Here is a 24269-nt window from a genome sequence, read left to right as displayed (position 1 = left end):
TATCATCTATCTATCTATCATCAGTCTATCACTATCTATTATTATCTATTATCTATTATTATCTTCAGTTATCATCTTCTATTATCTATTATCTATCTATTTATCTATCTATCTATCTATCTATCTATCTATCTATCTATCTATCTATCTATCTATCTATCTATCTACCTCTTCCTCCTTCCCCTCCCCAGGGAATGAATATCACCTTGTTTTCCGGGATAATGGCTCGTACTTTCGCCCAATAATGAGCTATTTTCTTCTAACAAGCGAAAAGTTCGACCTTTCAATATAACTGGATTTTTTCTTATCTTCGTTTTTTTTGTTTTGCTTTGTTTTGTTTCTTGTTCATATGTTGCATTGGTCTTTCCATCTCTTGTTGTTTTTTTCATTATCGTATATATTTATCTATATATTTTCTCATGATAACCATAAATCATTTATTGACCTTGTATAACCTTATGATTTTACTGACATTCAGTTTATGTTTCAACACATTTCTTTTTATAATCTTTAGTTTTTGTGTGTTCTTCTCTCTGCATTCTTTTCCTATTCTCTTTTCCTCCTCGCCCCCCCCCCCACACACACACACTTACCAAACCTCTCTCTCCCTCTCTCTTCTTCCTCCCCTTCCTTCTCTTTTTTCTTTTCTTCTTCTTCTTTTCCTTCATTATCTTCTTCTTTTCCTTCATTTTCTTCTTCACCTTATAATTATTCTTCGTCTTCTCCTCCTCCTCCTCTAATCTAACTCTCCTCATCCTTGCTTCCTACCTGCCTCTCTTCAACTCCTCCTCCTACCTCCTCCTCTCCTCCTCCTCCTCCTCCTCGCTTCCTTCTCCTTCTCTTCTCCTTCTCCTTCCCTCCTCCATCCTCCTACCCTCCTCTCCTTCCTCTTCTTCTTCTCTTTCTTCTTCTTCTTCTTCTTCTTCTTCTCTCTTCCTCCTCCTCTCCTCATCCTCCTCCTCATCCCCCTCTCCTTCCTCGTACTCCCCCTCCTCCTCTTCGTACTCCCCCTTCCCCCCCTCCTCCTCCTCCTCCTCCTCCTCCTCCTGCTTATTATTATTATTATTATTATTATTCTCCTTCTCCTTCTCCTTCTCCCTCTCCGTCTCCTTCTTCTCCTTCCTCTTCTTCTTCTTCTTCTTCTTCTTCTTCTTCTTCTTTTCTTCTTCTTCTTCTTCTTCTTCTTCTTCTCCTCCTCCTCGTCCTCCTCCTCCTCCCTCATTTCCACCTCCTCCTCCTCCTTGTTATTACTGTTATATCCTTATTTTTTCCATGTTTTTCTTTTATATTAGCTCCTGGCTGTAGCTGGAATTAGAAATACATTTTTAACGCACTGATACTTAAGTTGAATTGTTTCCTGGTATTTCATAAAATAGAAATATAATGAAATGAAGAATACAGTTCTGATTTCATTAAATAATGGATATTAATTTTCAGAGTATTCTCTGTTACCATTTCCTCGTTTCATAGTTCGCCACCTGCGCTTGATCGCGTCATATCGATCGAAATAATTTGGAAAATAAAAGAGAAATGGAAAGAATCGCATGGGTCGCCTTTGCAATGGAAAACCCATGAGATGAGTCGACGGGGAAGAGTGGGGCGTCCTGTGGGGAAGGGGGGGGGAGCACTCGCCCACACCAAGACTCGCTCCTTCCCTCCACCCCCTCCCCGAGATCCGGCTTGCCTCCTTCAAGGTTCATCTCTAGATCGTCCTGGATTCCCCCAACTGACGTCCGTAGAGGCGGGGAAGGGGAGGGAGGGAGATGTTCTACTCACCCTAAACATTTTCCAGAAAGGAGGGGAGCCCCGCCCTGGTCCCTAGTGTCAGCTATGCGTAATTTTCCTTTAACCCTAATATTTGGACCCTAACATTGGCCCTCCCCTTCCCGCTAAGAATAATGTAAAATAGCGAAAATCCGCTAAGGACGTGTCGCTAGCTTCACCCTGTTCAGCTGGCCTTCCTTGCGTTCGCGGATTCGTGAGACTCGATGGGAAATATCAGTGTGGAAGGTGTGTGTGTGTGTGTGTGTGTGTGTGTGTGTGTGTGTGTGTGTGTGTGTGTGTGTGTGTGTGTGTGTGTGTGTGTGTGTGTGTGTGTGTGTGTGTGTGTGTGTGTGTGTGTTGTGTGTGTGTGTGTGTGTGTGTGTGTGTGTGTGTGTGTGTGTGTGTGTGTGTGTGTGTGTACACACACACACACACACACACACACACACACACACACACACTCAATATCCTCGCTTACACCTCGCCACACTACACGCGTTACGGCATTAATGCCCATCCCCGTATTATTTTAAGAACGCTAATAGTAAAGCTACATATTTGATTCACATCACGAGCACTCTCAGCCTCACCGAAGGCCACGAACACAGAGAATAGTAGTTTCCCTGATTTTATAATGATCTTTATACTGTTCTGACCTAAAAAGGGGTAATCCGGGCCCTTTTATTTTTTTTTTTTTTTATTTTATTTTTTTTTGCTTTTAAGTAATACTAATATGGCGTCTACACTCTGCTTATTTGTGGTTTTAATTTGTATTTTTTTTAGAGTTTGTAATCTCTATTTGTGATAGCACATAGGGAACGTTTAGTTTGAGTTTAGGGAAAACATATATATGTTGCACGGGGATAAAGCAAGCTCTCATGATGACTTGTGTAACTTGCCTCTATGGTTCATTGCACGTATATTGATAAGTGTTATTTTTTTGCAAAAATAATCAGATGGAAAGAGGTCGGGAATATGCGAAAGGTTGTAAAATGTTCCCCTGGTGCTCAACATCTAAGGGAAAGTACACACCTTTCTTCAAATGGTCTCACGGCCGTCCTGACAATATATAACCCAGTCTTATATAATGGATCAAATTTATTCCCTAAGCCTCTACTGTGTACGACCAAACCAGAACTACTTCCCTACAGTTTAATTTAACATAACCTGACCCAATATGACCTGACCAACACTTTTAAACGTGATGTTTTAAACTTTTCATTTACGATTTTCCAAGCCACAGTACCACTCATTTTTTTACGCAGCACTTTCACGGCAAACTACATTGACAGCAGCTGACAGATTTTAGCAACGTACCCTCTTTGTGCAAATATTCTCGCGATTTCTCATTGGTGAAATTGCAGGGTCGAGGGAATGAAATATGAACGTCTGTCACACTCAAGCTGCTTGTTTGAACTGACGCTTTTTATTTTTAGTGTCTGTCCACCCTTGCAACAACATATCATTTTGATTGGCTGACGTGCACCCATCAATGTCCTATTGGCTAAAACAAAGAGCATCTCTCAAATGATTGGCTGATGGGAGCTTGATGGATTAAATATTCCCATGCGAACATAGTGCATAATAATTGCGAAATGTTTCATCGAAATGCATGCACTGCATGTGTGTGTGTGTGTGTGTGTGTGTGTGTATGTGTGTGTGTGTGTGTGTGTGTGTGCTTGTGTGTGTATTCTTCGATGATAATTTGGTTGTTGATTGATGACCAAATATCTTCGCTGTCGTCAGACGGGAAATGTCATTGCGGATATTGAATTTCCATCGCTTCCTTCATATCCAAAACTGTAATTCTGAAACAGCCTCTATATTCCAGTCTGCGTTTTTATGGTGTCTACCTTGGTTGAAAAGGCAGCCTATGTCACTACCACACATCGTGGCTTCTCATTTTAATAGATTTATTTATGCTAACCCTGTATGATAAATAGTATCACCTGCATTACATATCGTTTACCTGATTGATATATCGTATGCGGGCGATTATCTTTCACCAATGCACAGACCAACCTTCATTGCTTTTTCATTAAAGGACCAGTAGGTTAATTCCTTAAGAGAACTGTTTACCAACAGATATTTCAATTTCGAGTTTCCTATTACCCTGCGCTAGCTAATAACGACACGTTATATCACTCAGCATACAGTTTTAATATTTCAGTCCCGTTAATAACAGAAGGCTTACAATCAGGGGTGACCAACCTACGATATACTGGATGATTAGAGATGTTGCAAGGAAGTAATTATACTCATTATTTATAGCGATTTTATTTTGTTCAGATATACTTTTTTGCGAATGCTATTTTCTTTCACATTCATTTGTTTTCATTTTCAAAATGTGCTTAATGCCAAAATGCGAATCATGCCTATAAATATTTTCACTCATGAACTTGTGTGTGATAGAATGAAGCATGATCGGTAAAAGATTGGCCACCCCTGGCTTACATTACAAATCAAAAATTCTTCTAAAAGAATGGGAGTGGATTAGGCATCTCTGCTGAGAAAACAGTGGCTTTCAACCCATGCATCATACCCCTACTCACCTTTCACGTAGGTGACCAGGAGCTTGACATGTGTCATAAGTATAAATATCTCGGGGTGAACGTAAACGATGCAGACCTGATCCTTTCTCTAAAGAAGAGATTCTGGGTGAGATTAAAACCTTTTGAAAATTCTTGTCGGAAGAACATGGCATCAATGTTAAGCTCGCTACACTGTTTTACTTGACTTTTATAAGGTCTGTTGTAGACTACCAAGCACTGCACTTGTTGCAGTGTAAGGAATCAGGAAAAAATAGTTTGGAGGGAGTGTAAAATACCATCCATTTCTGATAGAATAATATTTATTTCCACCATATTTGGGGGAAAAGCTCTGAGGAACCTGTGTATTTTTCAGATTTCCAAGAACAACTGCAGCATAAAATTATGCAAGCAGAAGTGACTAATCACATACCCGCGCGCCCTCTGATACACAAAATATCCATGAACATTAACAAAGCTCAATGTCCCAATTAGTAAAATACCAAAAGGTCTATCCATTCCACCATGGAAAAAAATCAGCATTGGTCGTGCACCTTACGTGTCTACCACACACACAAAAAAAATATATAAATGCATGTTAAAACAAACTGCGCTAGTAACGATAAAGCAACACATAATCTATGAGCGATGATGTATACGAGTGTTACGCTGACGGATCCGCACAGTCTGGATACAAAGCTGGTTGTGCTTGCGTTGTATACAAAAATGGCTTACTACAACATCAAGTTAATATGAGAGTGCAAAACTGGGCCAGCACTACACAAACGGAGTTGGCAGGTATACTCCTTGCAACGGAATTCTTAATGTCTCGGGGCTCTGGAGTAGTTTTCTGTGGCTCTCAACGTGCTCTTCGGATACTAAATTCTTTCAAAGCAGGTGGCGATGAGGAAATTGTGAGTTGCATTAAGCGTAACGTAAAATGCCACCGAGTCTACTCTACAGGAGTGCAGGTGAAATGGTGCTGCCATGTTATTAGAGGGTATGTCTCTGTTACTTGTTACGTGAGTCATAGCTCTCCTCATCGGGGGAAGCAACAAAAAATTTGGTCTTCCCACAAGGGGGACTGAGGTGGTCTTCTACAGTCTACAAACCTCTGTCCATTTTCTTGTAAATAAAAATGAAAATAAAATTTCCCTTTGGGTACATGTATTTTGAATGACTCAAAACACATCATTAACATCAATTTCCAAGAAAAGGCTCTGAGGTTTTATTGCAACCCATCTTTCTTTTATCTTCCTATTTCCCGCGCAGATTATCATATCATACCCTTTTTCAATGAAACCTTTTTCCCAGTCTAGAGGCATATAGTATAACAATGAGCCTCATTTCGGGCCCTTTAAAGCGTAGATTATACTGAACGGCTCCACTTTAACCCCTTTACGACGAAGGTGTGAGTCTGTAAAGCTCAAGAATCCTATATTTTACAAAGTTTACAGGCATTTAACTCTTTGTGCTGGGATGGGATGGCATACAATTCCACTGTAATCTTAGATTTTAATTGTGAATACTAATGGCTCCACAAATACCCCTCACAAATAGTTAAGTAATAGTCCCTACCTATCTCATCAGTTTCCTCTTTCCCTTGAAAGATTATTTTTAATTGTTGATATAGTATTCTGATAGCATTATGTAATTACAGCGTTACTAGTAATAATAACAGTATCGATGCTAATATAATTAGAAACAAAAACTTTTTTCTCGAAATTCAAAAAGGGGGGAACAAGGGGTTTGGGGGTTTAACTCAAATTGACTCTTTTATGACTGCGCAATTGTGTAGCAACAAAATTCATAAAACAGGTACTGTATCATGTGTAAAGGATAAAAACAAGTAAAATTTGAATATTAATACCTGTTTTTACCCAAGCTCAATGCAGACTGCGACCTAGTACATGTCACATTTAAATGTAGCCATAAAGATCAAACTGTCAACATACGCCTTAGGAAATATTCCACTCAACTCTCCGAAATCCCACATTTGTAATGTGGTTGGACTTAACACTGTACTGTCAGAAAAAAATACTCTATTATTTTACCAATTATATAGTTTTTACTATATTAAATTGTCATATTGTTGGTACTTGAATAACCAAAGTCTAGAACGGCAAAATCCGGGCTTATTGGTGGTATAGATGTTATCATATTTCAATGGTTAATGGTTAAAACAAATATATATGCTAAACATCAAAGATAATGTAGCACTATGGTAAAGTACTGTGGCGAAAAGGGTAACACGAATTAATGATCAGAACAATATGTGTTAGACGCCAATGGCTGAAGAGCGCTATAGGATAGTAGAGCAGTAAAAAGGGTGAAGGCAGGGATTAATAAATGGGGAAGGAGTTAAGAGGATTAGGCCGATTGGATGAAATGGAGAGTATATTATGTGTCTGAGGGAGATATGTGAAGTATACGTAAGAACGCCATGAGGGAGAGGATCCGGAGTACATTATTGTGACAGAAGGGATTCACGTGATTATCCAGATGTTCAAGGAACAGAGGAAGAGGTGGGTGTAGGAAAGGAAGTGGTAGGAGATGGGGTGAAACGCATAGATTGTCTGGTGCAAGGGTAAAGTGAGAAGAAAGAGTTAGCACCAGGGACGTGGTAGAGAAAGGAGTATCTTGAAAAAAAATCATTGGTGGCGAGAGGAAGTAGAGGTAGGGCAGTAAGGGGTAGGGGAAAGAGATACTGGGGGAGATGCTGAGATTACTTGGTAAGGGAGAGGAGCGGACCGAAGGACAGCGTTGGAATAGGTAGAGAGAGAAAACTCTCGTCGACGGGCTTCCTTTCCAGTTTGCATCTGAGAACTACTACCTCAGACTCGAGATTGTAGGAAGGACAGCTCTTATAAAATGTATTATGGGGGCCACCACAATTGTCACACGTGTGCGATTGTGCACAACAATTTGATTGGTAATGACCAGACACATAGAGGGCAATGGACTGTGCTGCAACAGTGCTTAATCTGGGGTCAAACGCCAACGATCGAGATGGTTAGACAGGGTAAAACACTCTACCAATGAAAATTTCATGGAGGTCATGTCAACGGAAGGGGAGATGGAAACATGTCCGGTAAAAGTATTAAGGGAGGAGTGAGGCTGGGCAGGAATAAGTTTGCCAATGAGGTCAGTCTGGGTATATTGTGCACAAGCTTGGTACTCAGATGTAACTATGACGCGGCGTGAATGACTGGAACGACTAGAAAAGGAAACTTTGCCGATTTTTTTTTGGAGACACTGTTGAAAAGGAACGGTATTGTCAGTGTAAGGGGCTGTACTGGGAATCACAAAGAATTGATCCCACATGGCTGGGCCAAAAAGAGTACTCAAAAGGTTTATAGAGGTGGGAGCAGTAGGGCAAGGGCAGGGGGAAGATGGGGTGGTGTGGAGTGTAGTACAATGGGGGGGGGGGGGTGAAAATAAGATGAAGAAAAGTATAAGGGAGGAGGGGGCAGACAATAAAGAAGACTGCAGGAAGGGGAGATGGAGTGGAGGATGTTAAGAGAGAGGAAGGGGTGTATTCTGAAAGTTGAGTAATGACCTGGGTGGATGATTCAGAATGGATGGAGCTGACAGAAAGCATCAAGAAGGGGGGTAGTAGTAGCAGTGGTCAGAGTCCTGATCAAAGGAGAAGGGGGTTGAATGTAGATAGGCTAATTAATGAAGGGGCAAGCCATAATGCCCTAACAATGGTATAAAATTTTATTGGCCATGGCGAGCCTGAAATACATGGGAAAGAGAAATGGTATACCCTCAGGGTACCCAGGAGGGATAAAGATAAGGCAATACTGAATGGCCTCTCCGAGGCCATTCAATACTAATACAATGCCAGCACAGCTCCTTACACCTTGGGGAGTATACAGAATAGACTGAAGAAGAGAAGGACAAGAGAGAGACAAAAAGACTGCAAAATTAGTTTGAGACAAAAGCAAAGGCCCAAGATTGGGGTGATCCTCAAAATTGGGCCTCAGTCCCTGTCTCCTATGCCCTCCCTACGATAACTACGGTATAGAATTGGGGAAGGTATCATATTTCAAGTACAGTACATTCCACTAAAGCAATCCTAGATTAAAAAGGCTCATTGCATTTTTTACTCTAAACCTAACTAGTATTCTCTCTGTATTTACTGAGTAAGTAATATCTCTCACCCACAAGCAGATAAGGTAAGGATGCAGGATCCAGTGTAATGTTTTATAAACCTAGGAGTAATGATTTCCAGGACCAGATTTCTTGAGGGCATAGGGGGCAATTGTCACAGGCCCCATGCCAGAGGTGCCCCCAGGATATGGATTTCCTATGATTTTTTTCTTTTCTTTTTTATAAAATTGGTTTTATCATTAAAAAAATAAAGTGTGTGTGGGGGCACCAGATTATAGAAAGGCAGGGTGCCCTTCCCCTTTTGAATGACTTGATAAATAGGTAACAGTAAAATACTGACAAAAATTAGTAAAGCATTCATCTCAAAATTTATAACCATAAATGGATTTATAATACCATGATGTAAAAAATGTAGGTAAGGTATCATACATTTATTAAGATCTACGAAATTATGGTAATACAAGATTAACATACCACTATGGTCTATAATACAAACTGAAAACTGTAGTCAGTTATTCTTATAGTCAATAAAACAGAGAAAGATAAAATAAATAGTGTTTATTGGCAGGTAAAACTTTCTTCAAAGAAAGGCAGTCTACCCCTCATTCTAGTTCATTTAGTATTTGCCATGCAATTTAATCTTTAAAAGCCCTCCCCCTTAAAAACAAAAAAAAATCCTTAATGTTAATAATGCAACTTTGTGGTGCAAATACAAGAGTGAGCATCCATAAAACCCACCCTTGCTACAGAGCATAGATAAAAATTTAATGATGTGGCACTCTTCATTGCATCTTGTACATCTGGATTTGCTACAATTTAGCTAAGGAACAAAAGATGCTAATTCACTGTTTGCCCACCCAAAGCTGACAAAAATAGATTGCTTTTCCAAGGCCTCTACACACAACTGTGCTTGCTTGACTACTAAAATAATTATATAAAGAAACCACAGCACATAAGTGTTACAAAATCTGTATCATAAATAAGGGAGAAAAAAACACTTAAATAGACAGTGTGTTTTACTTACAAATTGAGAAATTCTCACCAAGTATAATATACTTACATTGCATCTTCCACATACGACAAGTTTCATATGCACAACTATGTACAGATATGATGCATTACATCTTTGGGTTAGAAAAGACAGCAAGAAACAGTGACAGAGAAATAATTTATTAAATGTCAACAAACTTCATTGCAAGATAAATAATAATAAATTTTACTCTGAAAAGAATTGAACAGTAAATCACCAGCCAAAATTTTTATCTCTTTTTTTTCATGATTGTGCTACCTAAGTGTGTAAAAGAAAGAAAAGAGAAAGAAAGAATGGGTTCAAATAGCTCATGAAATGCATCAAAGATCCTCATCCCTAAACAAGACTAAAAGCACGGAAAAAATATAGACAATACATATATCTTGTTATTTTTTTATCGTTTCTTTTATAAATAACGGCCTATTCATTAGAAGTTGATGGGCTTTCCGAAGTATGCAGCCAGGTTAGCCTCACGGAAGGCCTCTGAGCAGGTGGGGTGGGCATGGCATACACGCGCTACATCCTCACAACTAGCACCGTACTCCATGGCCAATGCTGCTTCATTGATCATCTCGCCTGCACCTGGACCAATGATGTGTGCGCCCAACAGCCGATCTGTGTGCTTGTCTGCCAAGATCTTGACCAGGCCATCAGTGTCGTCATTACACTTAGCACGAGAATTGGCTGCAAATGGGAACTTGCCAACTGCATACTCCACACCCTGGATGGGAGGGACAAAGAGCATTTGATTATCAAAGGATAATTATTTGATTATCAAAGGATAATTTGAAACTTCTAAACTTACTTGACCATAAATGTAATCACTACAAGCATACAAAAGTAATAATTTATTTTACAGTAAAATTCTTTGCTGGGCTGCATAACTGAAATTGGATAAATGACTTGCCACAAAAATATTTACTTTCACTAATTCCTTTCTATAAATCTTAATAAGTTTCCTCTCAAAGATGTTAACCCTACCTCAGCCTTCAGGTCTTCCTCTGTCTTGCCAACCCAGGCCACCTCAGGATGAGTGTAGATAACAGATGGTACACAGTTGTAGTCGATGTGGACAGGGCCACCAGCAATGCCCTCTACACACACAATGCCCTCATCTTCTGCCTTGTGGGCCAGCATGGGGCCATGAATGCAGTCCCCAATGGCAAAGATACTGAAGGAGAAAGTTGTGATAAGTTTTATTTAATTTCTACAGATAACAGGAACACATGTTATTTTACATAACTGCCCTAGTAACTTTATAGCCAGCTTTCTTCAAATTTTGATTGCCATAAATGAATTTGCATGACACAAATTAAGAATTTTACTCTAAATAAAAAGTCAAGAGAGGGGGGGTACAAGGATCAGGGAGAGGGAGGGGGGGGGGGGACGAGGATCAGGGGGAGAGGAGGGAGAGTATGAGAAAGAGGGAGGGAGGAAGAGAGTACGAGAAAGAGGAGGAGGGAGGAAGAGAGTATGAGAAAGAGAGGGAGGGATGGAGGAGAAGTAATGAGAAAAGAGAGAGGGAGGGAGAGAGAGAGATTACAAGAAAGAGGGAGGGACAGAAGGAGAGTACGAGAAAGAGGAGGGAGGGAGGGAGAGAGAGAGAGAGAGGAGAGAGAGAGAGAGAGGAGAGGAGAGAGAAGAGGAGAGAGAGGAGAGAGGAGAGAGAGAGAGAGAGAGGAGAGAGAGAGAGAGAGGAAAGAGAGAGAGAGAGAGAGCAGAGAGAGAGAGGAGAGAGAGAGAGAGAGGAGAGAGACGAGTAGAGAGGAGAGAGAGAGGAGAGAGGAGAGAGAGAGAGGAGGAGAGAGAGAAGAGAGGAGAGAGAGAGAGAGAGGAGAGAGAGAGAGAGAGGAGAGAGAGAGGAGAGGAGGAGAGAGAGAAGAGAGGAGAGAGAGAGAGAGAGAGACGAGAGAGGAGAGAGAGAGAGGAGAGAGAGGAGGAGAGAGAGGAGGAGAGATAGAGAGAGAGGGAGAGAGAGAGAGAGAGAGAGAGAGGAGAAGAGAGAGAGAGGAGAGAGAGAAGAGAGGAGAGAGAGAGAGAGGGAGGGAGAGAGAGAGAGAGAGGAGAGAGGAAGAGAGAGAGAGAGAGAAGAGAGAAGAGGAGAGAGAGAAGAGAGAGAGATGAGAGGAGAAGAGAGAGAGAGGAGAGAGATGATACCTCCCAACAATCGATATCTGTCTGTAGTTATCATAGGGAAGGAGGGCATAGAGGAGAGGGAACCCAGGACTTGAGTGGTCCCAATTTGAGGTAATCACCCCTGCCGCCTGTCTTGGGCCTCTGTCTTTTATCTCCAACTAATTTTCAGTCCTTTTTTGGTCTGTTTGTCTCTCTCTTTATTTCCTTGTCCTTTCTCTTCTAGAGAGAGAGAGAGAGAGGAGAGAAGAGCAAGAGATGAGAGTAGAGAGGAAGAGAGAGAGAGAGAGAGAGAGAGGAGAGAGAGGGAGAGAGAGAGAGAGAGAGGCGGAGAAAAAGGAGGAGGGGGGGAAGGGAAGAAGGAGAGAGGAGAGAGAGCATGGAAGAGAAGAAAATTGAAGGAGTAGGAGGAGGAAAAGGAAGGAGGGACAGGAGGGGAGGAGGAGGGGGGGGGGTCAGGGGAGGGATGGAAGGAGGAGATGAGGAGGAGGAGGGAGGGCGGGGAGGGGAGGGGAAGAGGAGGGAGGGGAGGAGGGAGGGAGTTAGGGAGTGAGGGGAGGGAGGGAGGACTGGGAGGGAGGGAGGGAGGAATGAAGGAAGGAAGGAAGGAAGGAAGGAAGGAAGGGAAGGAAGAAAGGAAGGAGAGAGGGAAGGAAGAAGGAAGGGAGGGAGAAAGAAAGAAAGAAAGAAAGAAAGAAAGCAAAGAAAAGAAAGGAAAAAGATTGAATGAAAAAAACATATATATATATATATATATATAATATATTATATATATTATATGTATATGTATATGTGTATATATATATGATATGTATTATATGTATATCTATATATGTATATATATATATTATATTTATATATATAATATATATGTATATGTATAGGTATATTTATAGGTGTATATGGAGAAAAAAAATATATATATATATATATATAGTATATATATCTATATTATGTATATGTTATATATCTATATATATATATATATATATAATATATATATATATATATATATATTATATATCATGTATTATATATATATATATATATTATATATATATATATATATATATATATATATATATTGTATATATTTATGTATATATATATATGTATATATATAATATGTATATATATAATATATAATATATATATATATATAGTATATATATATATTGCTATATATATATCTGCATATAATATATTATATATATATATATATATGATTATGTATAATATATTATATGTATGTATAAAATGTATATATATATATAATATTATATATATATGTATATTTATAATATACTATATATATGTATTGTATATATATATATTTATTATAATGTATATATATGGTATATAATGTATATATATGTATATATATCCTGTATTATATTTGTCATATATATGTACATACTATGTCTTATATGTATATCTATATGTCTTATCTTATATAATTATACATCTGTATATCTAGGTATATATATGTATATTCTGTCTATATTATATCACCCTCTGTATATATATCTCTATCTATAATATATATATTAGATCATATATATTATAATCTGTATATATATTATATATATATATTATATATTATGATATATCCTATATATGTATCATATATATCTATCTGCTAATATATTATCTTATATATAATCTTTTTTATATGTTATAATATATCATAATATCATTATCTCTACTCTATTATACCACCTATATATGTATATATATATATTTATATCTATGTATTTATATCTATATATAGTCCTATATATCTATAATATATATCATATCTATATGTATACTTATATAATATCTATATATTCTATATATACTAATAATATTATAAAATTACCTTATTTTTACATATATATCTCTGGTTATATATAATTATATATATTAATCTTATAGATATATATCTATATCTATATATCTATGTTCTATATATCTCGTATCTATATATATATACAATAATACTTATATAGTATAATATATATATCCTTATATATGTACTATATCATCTATATACTATAATATATATATATAATATATATATATATCTGTACTCTATTATATCTATACTATATATTCTATATTATCTATATAAGATTATATGTTATATATATATATATAATATTATATCTATAGATATACTCTATATTCTATATATATATCGTCATATATATATATGTAATCTCTATCTAATATATATATTTATCGACTATACTATATATATATATACTATGTTCTATCTGTATATATATATTATATATATATATAATATATATTACTATCTATATATCTATCATATATATAATGTATATATAATACTATTATGTATATCTATCATATATTGCATACTATCTATATATATATATATCAATCTATAACAAAAATAAAAAATATATATATATATCTATTATATATACTATAGGTATGTAGATATATAATTCTATATATATATATCTATATCTATATATCTATACTATACTATATGTCGTATGTATGTATCTATCTATTATATATATATCAAATATAATATCTATCTATTATATATATATATCTCTATCTTATAAATCTCTATATATTACTACTTTTTTATTGTTAACCCTTACAACTTCAACAATCACTGAGTTTTTTCTATATTTCAGCTAGAATGAATAGCCTTTTCATGTTTTGTCACAGGAAAACACATCCTTGACAACATAAATAATAACCACAGTGAAATAAAATCAATGGTCGAATTACCCCAATGCCCCAATGAGAATCTGGGGTTCACTTGGCCTCCACTCTGGGAAGAATGCGCTGCCAACTGAAGTTTTTTTTTAACACTTGTTTGCAAAATATGATTTTAATGTTTTTGCATATTAAGAGAGTTGCATGATATTCATTTTAGTTGCAAGATCAAACTTGTAGTAGCCTGATTATGTACATTAGAGTCCATTTCAATAAACAGGCTATGTTACACTGTGTACAATATGGAATGTGGTTTTGAGGGATAAAAAGGATTTTCTCTCATTTTCACACATTTTCTTTTTATGAAACAAGAGAATTATGCAATTACATACACAGTTCATAAAAAGGACGGAACCCAAAAAGATCCAAAACAGAGTATATGAAACCAGACTCATATACAAAGAATAAGAGCATGCAAGAGAGACTCACTTGGGGATGATGGTCTGGAAGCGAGAGTTGACAGGAATGCGACCCTTCTCGTCTTTCTCAATCCCAAGCTCCTCCAGGCCAAGGTTGGTGGTGTAGGGTCGTCGTCCCACACAGACCAGGAGGGTGTCACATTCAAGCTCCTCTTTCTGTTGAAGTGTGAGGTAAGCAGAAGGTTACACAAAGGAAGCTAATTAAAGTGAAATCTAGTGACCTACATCAAATTCTATGTAGAAATGGAGGTATCTATGGAAGTGTGCCCTAAAGTGATCATTGTTCTAATATTTATATTTCTAAGTACCTACTTAGTCAATTAATGTTTTAAAAGACAGATGTACTGTAAGATGACACATGAGGAAATGCAAACATATGTTAATTACATACAGACAGTGAAGAGAGTCATAAGTCAGGGATAATGGGAACAAAACAAAAAAAGGAGAAGTAGAAGAAGCAGGTGAAGAGAAAAACTTAACATCCTGATAATCATTTAGAATTAGGAGAAGCTAAAATAGACTAAGAAAAAACCTTAACCAACCTTTCCATTTTTGACTCCCTCAACAGAGACCATGATCTTGTCGCCTTGCTTGCTGGCACTCATCACCTTTTTGTGCTCAGCTTGAACTTGAGTCCCTGCTTGGTTAGGATTCGCTGGAAGTTCTTTGAGATCTCTGCGTCAATCCCCAAGCCACCAATGGAGCCCAGAAACTCTAACCAACTAACCGCTGTCACCATGGGCTCAAGACGTGAACCAGCACTCATACCAGATTCCCATGAAATGCCCTTCTGTTCAGGGCCCTCCTATGGGGGGGACTATCCCTCACTGGCTCTGGGTATTGGTCTTGTATGGCTGCCCTTTGCCCTGCCTTCTCTGGCCCTGGAATCTGCTTGGCCCTTTCCTAGTGAGCTGGGCTGGCCTCTTGGCTCGGTCCCTCCGCTGCCTTAATCCCGTGGGTCTGCTTAGGGTAGGTCCGTACCCTGAACTGTAAAGAAGGGAAATCGTAGTCTGATCTGGGCGGCCTTTGGGTAGAGAATTAGGGAAATAGGGCTTCCATGGACCTAACAACATATGAAACTTTGGCATTACTCCTGTATTCTGTTATTAAGGAAGGTTTCTTGGTTTCTCCTTAATGCTAAATCTACGATGTGAGACCACATGAATTACTGATAAACCATTACATATAAACTGAAGCAAAAACACACACAAACACACCACACAACACACACACATCACAAAACACACACAACACACACAGCACAGCACACACCACACACACACACACACACACATATAAATATATATGTATCAATAATATATACCTATATAAACATATATATATATATATATATATATATTATATATATATCATATATATATATATATATATATAAAATATATATCTATCTATCTATTCTTCACCTCTCTATATATATACTACTCTATATCTCTATCTATATCTATACATATATATACCATATATATATATCCTATCATCTATCTATATATCGATATCTATATATATATATATATATATACATATCTATACATATATATACTATATATATCTATGATATATATATATCTATATAATCTTTATCATATACATAGATATCTATTGATATCCCTCTCTAAATCCTAATCTATTATATCTATATGCATATAGTATATAGATATATATATATACTACAATATATAAAATATATATACAGATATAAATATATATCCCTAATAAATACTATAACCACATCTATACATACTCATATATCATATCATCTATATATAAGATATATATATATATATATATAGATATATAGAAATATATCAAATAATAACATATCCCATATCTATATATATATATACTATATATATATCTATATTATCTATAATATTATATATATAAATATCTAATATATAATACTATACATATCTAATAATCATCTTCTATATCTATAATAATTACATATATATATATACCCCCATAAATATAAATATAATATATATATATAATATATTATATATAATAACTATATATATATACATTATATTAGTTATACATATATATACATAATCATTATACACATATATACATGTATATCATATATTATATCATATATATAAAATAGGATCTATATATATATATATGACCTATATTTATGTATTTCTGTATCTATAATAGATATACTCTATACTATCTATATTTACCTATCTATATACTATCTATCTATATGATACTCAGTATCTTTCTATATCTCTACATCCATATATCTATATCATAATATATTTCTGTCTTTATTGTCTTTCTCTTCTAATATATATGATCCTATCCCTCTTCTACTCATCTACTCTCTCAATTTATATTATTTACTGTCTTTTCCCTTGTGTATAAGTTAATATCTTTCATGTCTATACTCTCTCTCTCTCTCTAGTACTCTATCTATCTCTAGTCTATCTCTCTCTATCTCTATATATTTTACCTCAGTACATTTATGTTCATCTCTCTATATATTTCTGTATTTATGTATATATATATATATCTCTATCTATCTATCTCTAATATATTCTCTAATAATATATCATATAGATCTACTATAGTTATATAAAATATTGTATATATCTGGTATACTATATCATGCTCTTATGTAATAATATATATATATCATATATTATATTATATAATCTACATCTGTATAATATATTCCTATATCTAGTCTGTATATATATATATTCTATATGTATATCTATATAATATAATAGTATATAAATCCAATAAATAATATATATATCTATATATAGATATCATATATCATATATATATATCTATCACTCCATAAACTCTCTTATTCTATACTATAATCTATATTCTATCGATATTATACTCGTTCTTATATTTTTATATATTTCCTGTATTTCTGTCTATTATAATATTTATGTATAGTATATATAATTATTATATCTCATATATATATCAATATCTATATCTAATCGATATTTCTTTTTGTAGTTATGTATATCTATATATAGTTATGTCTTTTCTGTATCTATATATATCTAATCTCATTATACTAGATATATATATAATGTATATCATATATATATCTTGTATATATAAATGTATATAATATATATGTCATATATTATCTCATCTAATCTGTATAAGTCCTATATATACATGTCTACTAGTCTAATATCTGTATACTACTAATAGTATCTACTATATATATCATATATATATATCTACTATCTATCTATAATATGTACTATCTAATATTATGTATCTCTCTATCTCTATACTACTGTGCAATATATTATCTGTACTAATATATATATGTATCTAGGTCTCATATTAAACTATTATTATATCATGTATCTATATATATACTTAGTATATATATCCCTCTCCACTCTATTATATACACTCTATATATATACATAATAGATATCTACGTATAGTATACATATATATATATATGAATATAATATATATATATATATATATACATAATATATATCTATCATATATATAATAACTATATATATACAGAGATATACATATATATAATATACAATATATATATATATATATATATATATAACAAATAATATCCTAAATATACTAATATATATATCTATACATAAAACATAAATATATATATATTACATATATATATATATATACCATACATAAAATACTATAAATATATAATAACACATAAATCATAAATATATATATACATTAAATCATAAATATATATATATTTACTAAAAAACATAAATACAATCAAATAATATATATATATACGTACATAATTACATACATCTCTACTTCTCACATAAATATTATACTCTAATAAATTCTCATCAACTCATATTATATCGCTCTACCACATACCTACCATAAATATCTATATCCATAAATCCAAATAAATCATATCTATATCAACATCACATACAATAAATCATATCTATATTATATATTAATAAATACATACCATACAATACATCGTATATATATCTATATAGTATACTATATATCTATATCTCTATATCTATATATCTAATTATATACATATAATATACATATATTAACATATATTATTATATAACATATATTATACATATATTAATATATTACATATATTATACATTATATACAATATCTTATACTATATATAAATTCTATATATCTATATATATCTATATATAGATATATATATATATATCATATATATAATTAGTTATATAATACATAAATACATAAATAACATAAATAGATATATATATATATATATTATATATATATATATATATATATATAATATATATATATATAGAATATATATATAATAAATATTATTACATGTCATTGTCAATCAATAACCTACTCCAACATAATTACCGGACAAACAGAAGATTTCCACAACAGAGAGACACTATAATAAAAAAGAGTTAAAAGTAAACCACACACAGAAAGTAACAAGAGACGACAAAATAAACATAGCTAAATACCTGAAACCCGTGAAACTCTAACCCCTATATTTTAAACGTAACTTCACTACTGAAACTTAAACTTAAACCTACTTACTGTCTAACTGCCTTTGCTTTTATATAATACTGTACTTAATAAAATACTTGACTCTCACTGAACACAAACTTCACAATGACAGCTAAAAGCTCAAGGCCGAATGACAATAATGAACTCAACAACCAGCCGCCCCAATGAGAATCAACTTTCTCAGGAAAATAGCTCTCCAATTCTTGGAGTTTCAGAGTTCACAAAGCAGCAATAACAAATGCATACCAGTGGAGGATACAATCTGCTCCTCATCTACAGGGATGGCCTGGGAAGGGGAAGTAACCCTCAGAGAGGCCAACGTGCCAATCAGAAGTTCTTGGTCTTGACAGTTGGTCCATTAGTGAGAGCCGTCTGTTCCTTTGAGGACGGTCACTTCATTGGAGCCCTGTGATCTTGCCATGGCCCTGGTCCAAGAGGGGATGAATGATATAAAAGGAATATATAAAGTGTGGAGTTAGTGATGAAGTAAGTAAAATAGGGAATGAAGGTAAGAGCAGAATTAGCAGAAACAGAAAATAATAAATATGAAAGATAAAGAAGATATGCTATACAAAAGTGAGAGAGATAGCGGATTAATATAAAAAAGAAATTCCCTTTGAAAATTTTCCCATGTTTTTGATACTCCCTAAGAAATTTGGGAAAAAGTAAATGTATAAATCTGAACAAAACCCATTTAAGCAATGCAGACTTTTTATCTAAAAAATTACAAATGAATTATTAATATTAAAAAAAACATTCACTGACATATTTTTAAAAAAAAAAAACAAATAAAAAAATATAAAACACCCCGACAAAAGGGTTTTTATTCGCTACTTACATGAGCCCAACAATTTTGTTTTTTCTTAAAAGGGGAAATGAAAAAAATGAAAGTGATTGCCTTTCACTGCCTTCTTTTTTGGGCCCCTCAGCTTGTCCTTAAGCCCCCATTGTAAACCTGTAGTGAAAGGGGGGGGGATTTTTTTTTTAAGCTGTCTAACAAGGCATCAGAAGGAAAAAGGGAATGAAAAAAGGCAATAAAGAAACTGGGCAGGGGGAGGCAGAGAAACGGGAAAAAGTAAAACAAATTGATGACAAGAAAAAAAAAAAAAGGAAAAAAACAAGGGAAAAAAACAAAAAAAAATAAAACAAAGAACAAAAAATTCAAAGCAATACTGTAAAAACCTAAAATGCCCTCGGCCAAACCCTTTCCTTTTGGCCATAGATAGTAAGGGGAATTTTGTTGAGCAGCGCTTGAGGGATAAGCCCACATTTGGGCGGGTCCCCCAATTTATTTTTTCTCCCCGCATCAGTTGGGATAAAAAGGAATTTGGTTTCTTACAACTGACCATCTCTAATTTACCCAAAAATACATTTTGGTTTCTTCTGTTTAAAAAAACGGAACATTCTCTTCTTTTTTTAAGAGGTACTGGAGATTTTTTTTTTTTTTTAAAGGGAAGAACTGAAGACGTTCTCTTTTACTTTTTCTTGTCAACGAAATGTAACACAATACATTTTTCAACCCAAATATTGTCTTTTCTTTTATAAAAGTACTTATTTTTTATGAAAACTTTTTTTTGTGTTTTTATGCATTAAAAGAACAATGTATAAAATGGCCCCTCGACGTTTTTTTATTTGCATTATAAAGATCTTATTGCTGGCACCTTTTGCTATTACAAATCCTATAAATTAACCTTAAAAAGTTACAGTATTTTTCATAAAAGACATTTTTTTAATAAAAGGGAAAGGGAAACAATCAATGACCTTCTTTCCCGCTGGCACCCTTGTGGCAGTACGTAGCCCCCTGGTCCTGATCCAATGACCCCCCCCAAGGTCGGCTTCAGGGATGCATGGCGAACTTTGTCCCCAGGGAGACCCCCACAGATCACCTGGAACCTGGCCAAGGGCCCCGAAAAGGAAGGGGATTTTTGGGAATAAGGGGGCATAATAAGAAAGAGACACTGACAAAACAAATAACACATACTATTACAGTAATGATAATTTTTATACTGAGATATGGTTTTTATGGACTTAAATGGTTTGATGAGATATGGGGGTTTGTGGTAAGATGATAATAAAGATGGGGGGGGAAAGACTATTTTAAAGGGAAAAGAGGTGAAATGATAGCTGGGGTGATAACAATGGTGGCACAGTGGCAGCGTGGGGGCAAATGTGATGATTGTGATAATATGATCAAAATGTTGGATTTGATGGTAGTGTGATGGTGATAGTGGGGTTAGCTGATGTTGCAATGATTAATATATTTCAATAAAATGCTTACTAATAAAAAAAACAACAATAACAATAGTATATAGAAATAATAGTAAATAATAATAGAAAATAAAAATAATAAATAATAATAATGGAAAAAAAATAAAGTATTAACCTGCCCATGACTAGAAAATTTTACGCCCCTTTAGCGGGAAAATGACCATCTAGTAGATATACTACAAAAACTTTCAAGCCATTTTGTGGCTTTGGTATATTGTGCCTTGTACACAGTAAAGCAACAGGGCCCCGTGTTAATAATAATTATGTGGGAACATTTTTTTATCCTTGCTTATTACACTACTTTTATTTACAAGACAATGTAGAGAAGATATTTCAGCTTGGTTAATTTGTAAAAGCCACATTCATACACAAAAATTATACCAATAATTCTAATTCCTTTTTTTGAAAAAATTAGCAAAATTTTAGGGACTTTTTGGCATCCCTCTGTTCCCAAACTGCCATTGCTAAATTTTAAAATAAATTATAAAATATTAATAATATAAAATATATATATAAATTATTTTTATAAAATTAACTCATGAAGTGTTAGAAGTCTAAAAGCATTGGGAAGATATGTAAACGCCAGTCTTTTGTTTTAAGTATAGAAAACAATCTCATTTAGTTCAAAATCCTCATAAACCCCTTTCCTTTCACAGTAAGTTTCAATTTCCACCCAGCCAAATAAAAATTGGTAATCTTTGCCTGAAAATGGTAAACATCAAAATTTAAGGGTTTTTTTTATCTATGACTTTTCCTTTTTGAAAAGTTGAAAATAAAAAAAGTTTTAACAAATAAGTAATATTTTGGCATATTTCAAAATGAACTATGAAAGGGGGAAATTAATGACCCGTCAAAAATTATACATAAAACCAATAAAATCAGCACAGACAGAGAACAAAGAAAAAAGGGAAAACCGGGTTTGAAAAAAGGCCTAGGTTCCTGGCAATCTGGTAGGGATCTGGAGCTGGGACACCAGGCAGGACACCCCCAAAATTAGGAGGTTTCAAGGTAATTCTTTCAGTTGCTACGTGGACCTTGGGCCACTTCCAGGGGAAGGGTTTGAAAGGGGGGCTCTGCCCCACCTCCCCCCCCGGAAATACTTGCTTCGCCTAGTATGCACAGCGATAAAAGCTAATACTTCGAGCCCCAAAGTGGTTTTTAAAATGTGAAGGCATTATCATTCATATCTGCATATTAATGGGTAATGGGGGCCCTGCCCCCAACACCAAGGGGAAAAACTTTTCCCTTTCATCTCGTATCAGGGCCGAAGAGCAGAAATTCGGGGGCCCCCAAAAAAAGGGGGATGAGGCTGTGACAGCTTTTCCGAAACTTTTTCCTTTATTTGAATGTTACTATTCAGTCTGCAGATTATTCCCTTTGTGCTAGAAACTTCAACTTTCTGCCTTTACAAGAATATCTTCAAATTGGCCCAAGCTTAGTGCATCCAAACGGGAAAGATTAACCAGAATTCTTAAATTTTGCCCTAGCTTCGGGACCATATTGAAAAGATTAATTAAATTTTAGTTCCATCCAATGTTTTCAATTCCCGGAGTGCACCCGAGGTTGTTGGCTGAGTGTTGGGACTTGTCCAAGAGGGCAGTCATTTTGTAATTTTTCCCCTTATTTCCCTGAAAGGGTTATTTGTGATGAAAAACAACATGACACTATATAAAAAAGTGATAATCAAACAGAACAAAATGTAATTGCAAGCTTGGATGGCTGTTGAAAAAAATTCTTTTCTGAAGTTGCTGATTCCTGACAGAAAGACTGAAAATTCTGTATCAATTATTAAACTAAATGGTTTAATATACCCTGAAGAAAAATTTTCCAAAATTAAATGAACAATTTGAATAATAAAAAACCCCACCCCAATTCGATCTCTTACTTATCTTTTTTTCTTTCCAATAGGAAACCCAACGAGGTAGTACTGCTGTCGTTGAACCTACAAGCAAAATAAAAAAAATCTTGAAAACTTTCCCTGTATAAACTATTTTTAGAAACAAACCTATAATACAATATTCATTTTATGGGAAAACAAACTAAAAATAAAACTAAAGTGCAAAAAAATTTACAAGTCAATCCAAAAAACCCCAATACAAGCAATAGAAAAATAACCTTTTATTTAAAATGACAAGCAATAACGACGATAATCAATAAAAAAACAAAAAAAAAAAGGAAAATCTACAACCCTTTTTGCCTCGTCGGGGGCAAGGTCAAAAAAAAAAGCTTGGATTTTCATTTCAACGACATCTATAAATCCACTATTACGTATCTTAAAAATAAAAAAAATTTAAAATTATCATTCCACTGAAAAACTTCGCACAAGCTTAATGTTAACGAAAAAAAATATTTTTTGGGTTTCCCGGTAAAGAACACCCATGCCTTGTTTATTTCGTCCCTTTTTTTTAATCCCTTTTATACGGGGGGAAAATCGCGCATTTCTTTTGATATATTAGTAATCACCATACATTTAGGTTTTATTGGGGGGATTTACTTTGGATGAAGGTTTTAATTTCCTTCGAAATGGGAAATTCGAGCCCAAAAGTTCCCTTGCATTTTCTCGCAGCTGGGGGTTTATCCTCAGAGGAACAGTCGTAGTTTTGAGCTCTTGCTAAAGTGATTTTTAAAAATTAGTTGTCGTTTTACATTCCTAATAAGTAGTTTTTATTTTTTATTTTTTTCTAATATTTATCATACATTCAGATGAGTTAG

The 24269-nt window shown here is 34.5% G+C and overlaps 1 protein-coding gene and 1 pseudogene across 1 annotated transcript; both read right to left on the bottom strand.

The window, feature by feature from the left end:
* Positions 1-24269, bottom strand: part of LOC119579625 — a 61230-nt pseudogene that overhangs the window by 20745 nt on the left and 16216 nt on the right.
* Positions 9412-15448, bottom strand: LOC119579302 (dihydrolipoyl dehydrogenase, mitochondrial-like). The gene is made up of 4 exons (XM_037927056.1): positions 15275-15448; positions 14743-14888; positions 10420-10609; positions 9412-10159 (listed from the first exon to the last, which is right to left on the bottom strand). Exons 1-4 carry the CDS (start codon positions 15335-15337, stop codon positions 9866-9868), a joined length of 693 nt encoding a protein of 230 aa, XP_037782984.1. The 5' UTR covers positions 15338-15448; the 3' UTR covers positions 9412-9865.

The sequence above is a fragment of the Penaeus monodon genome, chromosome 12, assembly GCF_015228065.2.
Source record: "Penaeus monodon isolate SGIC_2016 chromosome 12, NSTDA_Pmon_1, whole genome shotgun sequence".
In the NCBI taxonomy this organism is placed as follows: Eukaryota; Metazoa; Arthropoda; class Malacostraca; order Decapoda; family Penaeidae; genus Penaeus; species Penaeus monodon.
Note: the sequence above shows the minus strand (reverse complement) of the source record. Positions and strands in the feature narration are given on the sequence as shown.

Excerpts from the sequence above, each read along its gene's own strand:
- LOC119579302 (XM_037927056.1), bottom strand. The coding sequence starts at position 15,337 with ATGAGTGCCAGCAAGCAAGGCGACAAGATCATGGTCTCTGTTGAGGGA. Across the intron at positions 14,889-15,274 it reads AGGGAGTCAAAAATGGAAAG|AAAGAGGAGCTTGAATGTGA; the intron begins GTTGGTTAAGGT and ends ACACTTCAACAG. Across the intron at positions 10,160-10,419 it reads AGGAAGACCTGAAGGCTGAG|GGTGTGGAGTATGCAGTTGG; the intron begins GTAGGGTTAACA and ends CCTCCCATCCAG.